The 12,385-nt window shown below is 40.6% G+C and overlaps 2 protein-coding genes across 2 annotated transcripts; one reads left to right on the top strand and one right to left on the bottom strand.

Moving 5' to 3' along the window:
- Nucleotides 1–309: 309 nt before the first annotated feature.
- Nucleotides 310–2,743, top strand: LOC104272752 (anterior gradient protein 2 homolog; the record flags this gene model as incomplete). The annotated part of the gene is made up of 4 exons (XM_009867832.1): nt 310–440; nt 814–877; nt 1,756–1,839; nt 2,432–2,743. Coding segments are annotated over 4 exons (329 nt in total), but the record flags the coding sequence as incomplete, so codon positions are not given.
- Nucleotides 2,744–6,768: 4,025 nt separating this feature from the next.
- Nucleotides 6,769–10,541, bottom strand: TSPAN13 (tetraspanin 13; the record flags this gene model as incomplete). Its single annotated transcript, XM_009867831.1, has 5 exons — nt 6,769–7,070; nt 7,724–7,834; nt 8,148–8,261; nt 9,085–9,165; nt 10,374–10,541. Coding segments are annotated over 5 exons (549 nt in total), but the record flags the coding sequence as incomplete, so codon positions are not given.
- Nucleotides 10,542–12,385: the final 1,844 nt, after the last annotated feature.

The following is a 12,385-nucleotide window of genomic DNA, read 5'->3' as shown; positions in this document are numbered from 1 at the left end:
GGGATTTCTGGTATACTGGGACCGCTCCTTTCCCAGTGTTTCTGTATTTACCTGAGGGCCCTTCTTCCTGCAAGCTGATCCTGAAGGGTCAAACGCTCAGATTCAAACTTAAGCAGAGAAATTTCAGAGCGAGCTGCAGTAGCTGAAGGAAGGAGGGATGGTTTGTACCGTTATAATTACTCTTTACTGCAGAATATAAACCAGTAGATCATCTTCCAGCGGAATGAACGTAAGATCTTCACTGGCTGTAACTGTAAACTGTAAATTCTCATTTCAATGCTATCAGTTTGTTTGAATTTCTTTTTCAAGGACAGTGTTTTTCACGGCCTTATTTTAAAATTTCACTCCCGTTTCTTTCCACGCTAGCCCTCAAGAAGGTCTTTGCTGAACATAAAGATATACAGAAATTGGCTGAAAAATTCATTCTCCTGAACCTTGTGGTAAGTTAGCCAGTTACACTTCGTTAAGTGAAAGCAATGAAGTTCTATTTTTAATTGTGCCTTCCCCAGCTATAAATAGTCAGTTTAATAGCTAGTGTTGGCCAGGAAAAAGGATACTGCTGAAGCATAATAGATTTAATGGTGAGTCTCATTCACTGTAGCTATCGTAAACTCAAAATAGGAGGGAATTTAAAGTTCAATAACAACATGAACCGTTATCAATTTGCAATTCCAGCTATTAAAATACCGCATCCCAGAGAGTGAATCTCTTAAACTGCCAAATGCAGTATATGAGCTGTATTTTCGTAAGACGAATTAAAAAATATTTATGTAACACACCCTCCTTGACTGGGAACCTTCTGTTTTCTTTCAGTACGAAACCACAGACAAGAACCTTGCACCTGATGGCCAGTACGTCCCTCGGGTTTTGTTCATAGGTGAGTACCTCGCGCATCGAAACCGATCTCAGATCGAAGCCCCTGCTGTACCAGGCATCTCAAATCCTCGGGCTTATTAACAGGAATTTACTCCACAAGAAATCAGACGTTTCTAGCTGGTTTTGTTGGATCAAATGTCAAAGCAACCCCATGGAGGTCCAGCCTTCCGACCTCATGGACTCCACAAATGACTTAACCCCCTCCATCGTGTCACCCAAACGACATGATGCCACAGTCACGGGGACGGGGAGGCACTGGCTCAGTCTTGCTCATCCTGCTCTCCCTAGAAACCCGTCGGGTTTTGGTTTGTATCACAATCTCGGACACGGCAGGACCAGCAGTGACCCCAGATGCTTCGGGGGCTGACTTTCACAGCTCAGTTCTGTGCTCTCCAACCTGCACAAGCTCCTCAGGGGCATCTGTGTTTTGGAGACGCGTTAGTGGCCCTGCATGCACCCAGGTACTCCTGCTCCCGGAAGAGATCCGCAGCCTCCCACACTGCACACACACATCATTAGCCTGTACCTCTGTAAACGTGGGACACAATGACCACTTTCAACAGAACAAAGTGAATGTTATCCCCTCCTTATTTCTTTTTTTTAATACATTTGTAGCCTGAAAGCAGACTCAGCTCGCAGAGTCAACTCAGGTACTATACAGTGAGGCTGATCGACATTGATCAGAACGAAACCTATCCCCTTTGTGACAAACCTGCACACCCAACGCTTAAAATTGAAACGTCAGTGACCGCGTAAAAGACTGATCTCTTGGCCGTTAGTGGAAGCAGATGCGTGTTGCAGGAACAGTCAGGAAGGAAGCAGAAGCACCGCCCGAAGGTCAGTCCTGTCCTCTACAACTTCTCTCATCCTTTTTTCCAGATCCTTCCCTGACTGTGAGAGCAGATATTACTGGAAGATACTCAAACCGTCTCTACGCATACGAGCCCTCTGACATTTCATTGTGTAAGTAGCGTGTTCCGAAATACTCTGCAAGCATATTTTTCACACGACAAGGAATAACATCAGGCATTACAGTCTTGCAATCAGTACTTGCTGGAAGACAGTTAACGAGGATTAAAATTAAACAGGATTCTAGCCTTTGACTCAGAGAGGTGAAGAGAATGACGGCAGAGCTCTGGAGCCTTAGACATCCATCTGTTTTAAAAGAAAGCATACGTCAGTAGGAACTTGCATAATTCAGCAGCATTCTCTGTCAGCAATGGTGAGAACACTTGCACACAAGCCGTGCCGGGCCAGGTCGGAAAACCTTTTGGGAGCAGGGAAAGGCTGTTTGCTACAGCCTCCCTCACCGCTGCACAGCTCCCGTCCCTGCCCTGCCAACGTGTCTGCATTAACAGATGCATGTTCTCACCAGCCCAAACTGGACAGAGGACGTTCACAAAACACTGGGAAGCACACGGTGCATCAGAACCCGTGTAGCAACAGGCACGCAACCAAAAGTTTTAATAATAGCAACATTTTTCTCTATGGTATTTGAAGTTGCTGGCAGAGGAAGCTGCAACAAAAATAACATGTATGAATATTTCATTTCTAGTGTATTCAAATATGCAGAAGGCGCTGAAGCTCCTGAAGACTGAGCTGTAAGGGGAAGAAGAAAGCCCTTAAACACTATGAAGTCTGATCTTCCATCTCTTCGCCACTCATCGAAACTGGAGAAGAGACTATTTAGAGTGATATTTAGCGATGTGTAGTGCTGGTTTATATACATAAACACTACAGTTCTACATTAGCACTTTTGTACTGGGCAGCTGGAGCTTTTAATTTAAGGCATACAGAATACTACTGTATGACCCAACTGTAAAAATGATTTTTTAAAATAAATCCATTTCAAGTGTTTACATACAAAATGTTGCTGTGGTTTTGTTTGTTGGGTTTTCTTTCCTTATTATTATCTACCATTATGAGAAAGAGTAAAATCGGTGTTGAGACCACAGCTTGCAATTTTAGCTCTAAGCACTTTGGAAGGAAAAGGGCTGTTGTGGGTTAACCCCGGTGGGCAGCTCAGCCCCACACAGCTCCCCTCCAGAGGGATGGGAGAGAGAATCGGAAAGGCAAGAGTGAGAAAACTCATGTGTTGTGATAAAGACAGACAGTTTAATTGGTAAAGCAAAAGCTGCATTCACAAGCAAAGCCAAACAAGGGATTCATTCGGTATTCCCCATGGGCAGGAAGGCGCTCGGCCATCTCCAGGAGAGCAGGGCTCCGGCACGTGTAACCGTTACTGTGGAAGACAAACACCATCACTTTGAACATCCTCCTCTCCTTCCTTCTTCTTCCCTGAGCTCTATGTGCTGAGCATGATGCCATACGCTACGGGATATCCCTTTGGTCAGGTGGGGTCAGCTGTCCCAGCTGCATCCCCTCCCAACTCCTCCTAGCTGCCCCCCCAGCCTGCCCCTGACAGGGCAGCGTGAGGAACAGAAGAGGCCTTGACTGTAGGAACTGCAGCAATAACTACAACATCCTTGTGTTCTCAACACCAGTTTGTCACAAATCCAAAGCTGAACCCCATACCAGGGACCATGAATAATATCAACACTACCCAGCCAAGCCCAGTACAGGAAAGCAGCTTTTTGCCTCCCCTGGCAGCGGCTCGCTAAGCTCTGCACTGCTCAGCCTGCTTTACCTCCGTTCCTTTTCCTGTAGCACCAACCCATGGCAAGCTCTCATTATCAGGCCTTTCTTTACAGTTAGATAACAAGAAACGCAAACCTTTTACAGAGATCTACTTGAGACTAGAGGATGGGATTGTTTGCATGTGCGCAGGGTTTTTGTTTCTTTATTTTTAAACTGGCTGCATTCTGAAGTTATCCGAGTATCACCTTATCTGCTTCAAGATTTTTTTTTTAAAAGACAAAGTCTGTTTCCCTTAAAAGATTCCTGCTTACGTCAGAATTCAGCAAAGTCTTGAGATGACTAATAGAAGTGATATTGTATTGAGTATAGGGCTGGTTTCATGTTGTGTTGTGCCTTGTGACTGCTTATTTCCAAGCCCAAACTGGACAAGGGAAGTCAGAGCTAAAAGAAACCCTGCCGCTGAATAGCACGGACAGCAGACACCACCTCAAGGCTTAGACCGAAAGGAGACCTTCCAAGCTCAGGTATCTAAGAACTCAGCAGCAGCACCAGTGAGAAACACTTTGCCCAGGACTCTACCCCCATTATCTTCCCAGCTTTTTGGCAACCTCAGTGATTACTATCACTACTATTACCATGAATACTACTACCAGTCATGATGAGAATCAAATAACGACAGTCAAAAGATGCCTAATGCAAGCATTAAGAATACTCTGAGTAAAACCACTTTGTTATTTCGATATTCTGCTGCTGTGAACAGCTTCTAGAAAGTCTGGTTATAATTAAGTCTAATTCTCAAGCAGTCACATAAAAATTAAGATGCCCCTCTAGAAACCAACCAGAAAATAAAAAATGTTTATATGACCAAAACTATCTTCTCAAAAGGAAAGATAAAGCAATGAACAAAGAAAATTTCCAAGGCAAAACCTACCAAGAATAGGTATAAATAATTTTTTAAAGGCTCCATTTCAACACATCAGAACGTTTCTTGTATACTGACAGGAGAGTCAGAAATCCTCTGAGAGTAGCTACTCTCTCCCCCCAAAAGTAGCCAGACTCAATGTGTTTTATTGCCCCTCTTAAGAATCACAGAATCACAGAATGTTAGGGGTTGGAAGGGACCTCTGAAGATCATCTAGTCCAACCTTCAGTGAATAATCAGTGAATAAGAATCAGTGACCATATCCCTGATGAGAATTTCAAGGTTTGCGTTGGCTGTGGTTTTTTAAAAATCACAATCTTGAACAAGAGACAATATATTATTAATATGATAGAAAAACTTTAATCAAACCATATGATCCACTGATCTGTCTCTTTTGACTCCTAAAACAAATTCACATGTTGTGAGACATGAGAGTTTCTGAAATGGCGGTATTTTCAGTAATTTCTCAGTGTTGCACATTTACACTCAAACCATATGATCCACTGATCTGTCTCTTTTGACTCCTAAAACAAATTCACATGTTGTGAGACATGAGGTATTTTCAGTAATTTCTCAGTGATGCGCATTTACACTCCAGTATCACCTACCCCGGTTATGAAACAAGATCCATCCAGAACTAAGCACTGAAAACAATTAGGAAAAAGTCAAAACTGAAGCTGCAATGTGGCATTATTTTAAACTTCACAGAGCCTCTCTGTAAGACTCCTCCTTTAATTTATTAAAGTAATGTACAAAAATACAGAGCCTGTCTAGACTAGGGAAATTAACTGTCACTAAAGACAGCCACAGCACAAGATGATCACAGTCCTCTTGACAGAAATTCAAACCGGCTGGTTTGCTGCTTAGAGAGGGCAGCACTTAGGGGAAGAAAAAAGCTGCCTACATTTACATTATACTTCAGTAATAGCCTGGAGGCTCTTAAGGTCTTTCAGTACAAGTGGGCTCTCACACTGAACGTACAAGTACGTGCTTGAAACAGACACCACCACTTTTCCAGACACAAAGCAGTAATTCACACAGCAAACACCAGGAGATGGCGCTGACGGCAGATGCTGAAGAAGAGAAGCTGGCTAGCAACGCTCTTGGCATCCCTACGCATTCACGTTAAACTCCTCCCGTTTAAAACCTTGAGACAATTCCTTCTTTAGGAGCACTGGGCACATGAAAGTCTGAAAGTGTTCTGATGGGCAGGAATTTCAACTTATTTTTGCCTCCTTTGAAGGGGCGAGGAAGCGTCTCCCAAGTAACGGGAGACTCTGTGAGAACCCACTTGTGTCTGCGCTCAGCCTTCCCCTCCGCCTTGCTCAGCTGCTGTATCCCTTGGAAAATGGTTTTAATACTCCTCCCCTTTTCTTCCTGTAGGGTCATTTTTCAGGCTACAGCAGCTGAACTGAAAGCAGGAACTGAAGCAGGAACTGAACGAAGAAAAGGTTCAGTGCAGGTTTGCAATTCACTGTGATTAGAAACAAATGGGATGTTACACGCCTCAGGTGTTTACATGCTTCATGTTCCAGCTGATGCATCGCTCCCATCACAGGCTGGAAAAGAGACCGTGCTTTCCTTCAGCTCACACAATACTCACAATATTGATAATGTACCATTCTAAGCTTTAATTCTTTTTTTAAAACAAAAAAAAACAACAAAAAACACAAACCAAACTACTGGAAACCACTTTTTTTTTCTAAACCTTTTTTTTCTTCTTTTTTACACATTATTCAATCTCTCATGAAATCAAGACTGTTAGCTGGACAACAGAGGAATATACACTGCTGAGTTACTACAACAATAATTTTACACCATCTGAAAATATATCTGTACAACAACTTTCAAGACACCAAGTTTCTTACATTAAAGACAACAGATCACTACTGATTTTGATGTTGTGCAAATATCAAACTTCATTCACTTGTCAAAGAAAAAAAAAGTTTCAAGTTAATCAGCTGAAGGTTACATTCTCCTGGTTTTCTTCATTCATCGTTCTCATAGTGAAGATATCAATTAAAAAACTAAAGAAATATTTGTATTCTCAACAAAATTCTAAAGCTACCAGGAAGTCAAACAAACAGGGAGGGGAGAAGTGAAGACTACAGTAGTCATTAACATCCTTATGTGGACTAAAATAGTATCTTTAGCTTCTATTTTTAATGTAACAGGAAAGCGGGAGACCGTTATTAAAACAAAAAAAGTTTACTAGAGCTCATCTTAAAGCCTAATCAAATCATACAGTCCAAATAATTCCCATTTTTGTAATCAGTAAATACTTCTGGGTTTTTTTCTGAGAAGCCATTAGTGCTATAAATTTCACTGAATACAGTTCAGGACATCAATTACCAAAGTCAGAACAGAGTTATTTAACCAGCTCCGAGCAGCAGTCTGACTCTGCCTACCTCCTGAATGCACCAGTCTACTTCAAGATAGAGAGTCTTAGAAGAAAAACAGTGCAAAATTAAATATGAAAATTACAGATTTCTGAAGGAAATTAAACTTTTATTTTGGGTACATGCATCATCCCTATTAAGGAGAATCAGTATTTTGAAGTAGAGGGTACAGAGAGAAGATTCAGTCCTTTATGAAGTTATTAAAGAAATGCACTAGGATTTGCACGAGGATCCTTCTGGTTCCTGTATCTATATGTCAGCCAGACTCCCAGAATCTGAAAACAAAAACCAAAGATATTATTAAGCAGAGGGTATCCACCCCATTTTCCATCAGTTCTACAAAAAAAATGTTTTAAACATAAAATTGTGACAATGAAGATTCAAGTACACGGGATATTTTACTATTGCTAAAATTGCACAACCACACATCAGCATTCTTACGTAGAAAACAGAAATTCTCCAAAAGAATTCATAGCTAACAACAAAGAGAACAAAACAAAAAAGCTAAAATCATGTCTGCAATGCAATTCGAAGTATTTTTCATAGGCATGTCTAAAATTATTCCTCCCTCTCCCCAAATGATAAATATTCATAAACCTGGTTTTAGTGCAATTATAAAAAAAATATCCTCCAAATTGTTTCATTTTACACTTACCACTTAACTATAAGGCTATTTTTTTAGTACATTTTCATATCCTGTCATTCCCCCAACCACCTTCCCCCCGCCCCACCAGTACCTTCACATTTTTAGTAGAGAAATTGAGGGCAGATACCAGAGTGATTCTGTTCAAGTTGGAAAAATTTGGCCTAATTAATTATCTGACTCCTGAGAGTTCCTGTAATAAAGTCCCTAAATTAATTGTTTCACAAAACAAAGCCTTATAGTGGCAGGGAAAGTGCTTGATTTTACTATTTCCCACTCACTGACCTCTGTGAAACTGAAGAAGAGTCCTATGCCTCCAACAAAGCTCAGTACCATTCCAGAATATTCCTCTATTATTGGTGCACATGGTTGACACCGGTGACTTCTAAAACAATCCTGTAGGAGATGCAAACAAGAGAATTTCACTCCATTTTCTGGTGACACTTCAGAGATTGAAAGCATCTAGTTCGCTCTGTAAAAGACTGGCAGCCATGGACAAAACTCGAGCAGTTTTCAAAGACTCCATGAAAGCAAGTATATAAATGACTTTGCAGGCTGCTTATGTGACTACGTTTCAGGTAAGTTAATCAGAGATCTTAGTATCATTGCAGCAAGTACTTAAACTCCGTTTTCTGCAACCCTGAAAACAGGTGCACGCAGCTGAACAGACACAAAGAAGTTTTAAGTTTTTAACGCTTGAAGAACTTACAGAGGAACAGGTTTCGTTCGGATCAAAAACTCTGAATCCACAACAATTCAGATTTCTCTCAATATCTGTTCTCGCACTGTTAGTGTTATTCCATCCCACTTCTAGAAGTTGACTCTAGAAAGCATAAGCAAATACATGTTGTATTAATTGAACTGCTGTGCGTTTCCCTGGAAACCAATATACCAGGCCAAGCTGACAATCCCCTGACTCAAACCTTCAGGCCCCGAAGTTTAACAGCGTAATACATGAAAGAATTACAAACAGCATGTGTAGCTTATGAAACAGCAGCATATCTGTGGTTATCCTACTTTTTTTTTCCTAAACCCATTAAGAGCACAAGTAATGGGACATGCAACTGGGACTGCTCAGACTTTAAACAAGAAGTGGGCTCACACGCAGGAAGCTGATTATTTAGCCCCCTACCCTTGCCTGCTTCTTAAGCAGGAAGAATTAGTCTCCACACCCTATGGAAGCGGGTTTTACTTTCACACTTAAAGGCTGCCCATGCTCCTAACACAGTCAAGGCCTTTTCAGTTACACAAGAACAATTCAGTGGCTTTATTATCTTTGCATTATGATTACTGTGGATTTCAGAAGTTTATCTGGAACTGCTGAAAACACGACACAGTCACGGTATCATGCTGCTACACTTGTGACCATAAACTTACACAGGAAACCTAAAACAAAACAATCTAAAAAAAGACAGCTGAAAGTCATTTTAGAACCCAGATGTATTTCCCTCTAGCTACCACAGCCAAGCACTGCCTAAGATCTAGTCCTTATTTAAAAGGATAATGCTGATTTTCTCAAAATATGCTCTCCCCCCTCCCATTTTGTGGAAGATTATATATACGCATTAAAAAAAAAGTGTAAGTATGTGTGTATCTGTACATATATATTTATAGTATTATGCTACAGACCAAGAAACATTTCTTACCTGCTGTTCCTTGTTTAGTGCCAAACAGGCACAGGAGACAGAAAACTGGACAATAAAGACCAGCAAAAGAATAATCATGTACTGGAAATAGTAGTTAAGGATACACTCTAAAATAACTTTGGCTTTTATAACACATATGCCTAACGGCGCTCCTTATCTCATTAGGTAACAACAGGTCCTTTAAAACAAAATACCTGTAGAAGTGATTTCTAACTGGCTGTGAAAAAGATGACCTAAATAATGTTCCCAGAACTCAATCACCATATATTATCTCTTTTTGGGTACTACTATACATAGCTGGTATTTCTGGGTTAGGTGCTTCTTGCCTAGCAAGACAAGATGAGCACAAAAATGAACAAAATGAGCTTTGAGAGAGAAAAACCTACAGCTACTTTCTCCAGCTTTAGGGACTCATGTTGTTATTCCAAAATATTTCACTTAAATAAAAGTGGTAAAGAAAATTTTCTCGGTATTGCATACACAGAATTTTCTTTCTTCAATGACAATCTTGTAATTAATTGCAAAAGACAACTTTAGCCTAGATTTAAAAAAAAAAAAAAGTTGCTTTTCGAATACAGCTTCACATACTTTTAGACTCCTGTATCTGAAAACTGTTTTAAGAGGCAGAGACCTATCTCACGTAATTGAACTGTTTGTAAACTGGATGTTGTTACTTATTCATAGACCACAACCAGAAAACTACGAATTTTCTGATGAGTCTCCTATCCCAACAGATCCGTTCAGTACGGCAGGGCTGCACCACACATGCCTCTACAGTGTCAGCGTACGCGCAGAGGAGGAGCAAAGCCCACTGCGAAGGCCTGTGCTCATTTCCAGCCAGGGCTCACAGTGACAGACTCGGTACAACGAGAAAGTGATTCTTGACAGCCTGTATTACCCACAACACATTCCCCTGCCAGCTGCAATCTGATCACCATCTGGAAGTATCACCTTGCTCATTAATAGCTCACCCATGGTGTACGGTAGAGCACACAGGAAGAGGCACCTGTGACACAGGGGCCCACCATAAAATGCTCTCAAAAAATGGAAATATTTTAATTTTTAAAATGAGGAGGCGTGAATACTTTTGTCTTCCGAGCACAAACAAGGATGAAAAAAAGAAGCTGGAATAAAGTTAAACAGGAAGAAAATGTAATTTAGATTGCACCTGACCAAAACAAGATTGTGAATTCCTGTTGTTTCTGAAACACTTTTCAAATCAGTCTCAGTTGACAGAGCAGGCTGTTTACACAGCTTGAACCAAGCTGCAATCCACGTAAGAAGGATACAAAAAATAGCAACACTTGATGATGTTTCACTGCACCAATCAATCCGACTAAGGCAATGAGGAAAAGGAAGATTCCTACTGCAATTGCCACTCCGACAACTCTGAAACTAGAGATGAGGCCGAAGCCGATTCCCCATGCCGCAATTCCAATCAGCAGCAGGCTCACCAGCTGGAGGGAACAGAAAACAAAAAGTTAGTCTGCGTATTCAAAGAGGCCCAACCTACATTAAGTACCAAGGTACAATTTTTCTATCTGGACCAGAAAAGAAGCACGACCCTAAACAAACAAATCCTCCACTTTACCATAGAGGCAACTTCAGTTCCAGACGTATAAGGCACACAAGTTCTTCAACACTGTTCATGTGGAGCTGCTGCAGCCTAACCTCCACGTTAAGCCATGCTGCATTATCTGTGACTGACCAGAGACACCAAACTGAAGTCCAGATTATAACAGAACTTACAAATAAGCTAAAAATCATCAGTTTTAATTCACAGACTGTTAGAAGAATGCAAATTCCAGATGTTTTCTGAAACACGGGCAGCGTATTTGAAAAAAGTAGGATATACAACGCCTCAGCTCTGAATGTGTGAAAAACTGCACCTTGCCAAAATTTACTGTAATCAGGAATATAGCTGTATTAATTCATTAGAGAAGCTTCTACACAGTTGATGATGCATCACAACAGTTGACAAGGTCTCACAAAAATACTTTTAAAATCTGTATTTCAAGGACTTAATGCAGTAAAACAACAGAACTGCACTGTCTCTGCTACATATTTCTTCATGAAAATAGCTCTACTATGAAGTCAATCATATTTTAACAACCCAAACCCTCTTATGCTGTTTCCTTCCTTTTAAAGATGGTATTCAGGGAAGGCAGGCGGAATCCATCCCAGTTAGTTTACGGGGATTTATTGTTTATATGGGCAGGAAGCTCCAGCCTTTCCCGTTTCCATGCCAGAAACACAGCCCACACAAAATAATTCCAACATGAAAAGCTGCAGAGAAATCTGTAATGAGGTACAGCAGGAGGGAAGCAGCAGACAAAGCCAACCTGGAAGTCCAATACACAAGATGCTTAATTGTTGTTTGAAACTGTTAGACCTATGTATAACATATCACCCATTACATTCCCTGTCAAATAATACCATTTCAACATGCAACTTTTCATTTTCCAAAAAAAATTACCCAGAAGTTGTGTCATTATTAAGAAAAACACCATACAGCAAAACTGTAAGTGCTTGGTCTAGTCCAACAGCTTGGCTGTATTTCACATCAAATATGGAACAAGCACTTTTATTTGCTCACCAGTTTCCATTCAAACAAGACATATCTCGTGAAATTTTACTGCTCATCCAAAGGGATGGGAAAAAAAAAAGAGGAAAATTCCAATTTGTCATTTTAGTATACTCACCATTAAACAGAGTGCTTTGGTGGTTTTAATACCAAATGTGTTTGTACGTTTTTTCAGCTTAACTACCTTTTAGAAGATTGTCCTATATAATGCTGCTCTTGAAAATGGAAATCCAAGAAAACATCAAGAAAGCTAGTAAAACAAGTAGTGATGCTCAATATCAAAACACAGTGGGTGTCTTCCTCATGTACTTCACACAGGAACATATCTCAGAAAACATTTTCACCAAAAGCCAGTAATCCACATGAGAAATTTAAGAGAGTCTGCAAGGAGGATATTCACATTTGTCTTTGTTTCTCCCTGACAAAAAGCCTTAATCACAGTATTTACTAAAAAACAAAACACAGGGCCAAGATGTAAATCTAAACCACAAGGTGTGTAGGAGGGGGAATAAAACAAAAGAAAAAGCCTTGGCTCTGCCACAGGAACTTTTTCTGAACATATGCTGCACAAGGCACTAAACTTCCTGACATTATTACGTTTAAAATCAGCCTGGCTAATCAGACAGTTAAGTGCAAGACCTACGTGTTCTGATCCATGCCCATTCACTTTGTCTCCTTGTCTCAGACCACAGGGAAGATTTATTTTCCTACGCAAGC

Source organism: Apaloderma vittatum, unplaced genomic scaffold (assembly GCF_000703405.1).
Source record: "Apaloderma vittatum isolate BGI_N311 unplaced genomic scaffold, ASM70340v1 scaffold6594, whole genome shotgun sequence".
NCBI classification, from domain to species: domain Eukaryota; kingdom Metazoa; phylum Chordata; class Aves; order Trogoniformes; family Trogonidae; genus Apaloderma; species Apaloderma vittatum.
The sequence above is the reverse complement of the archived record's forward strand: the minus strand, read 5'-3'. Positions and strand labels throughout refer to the sequence as shown.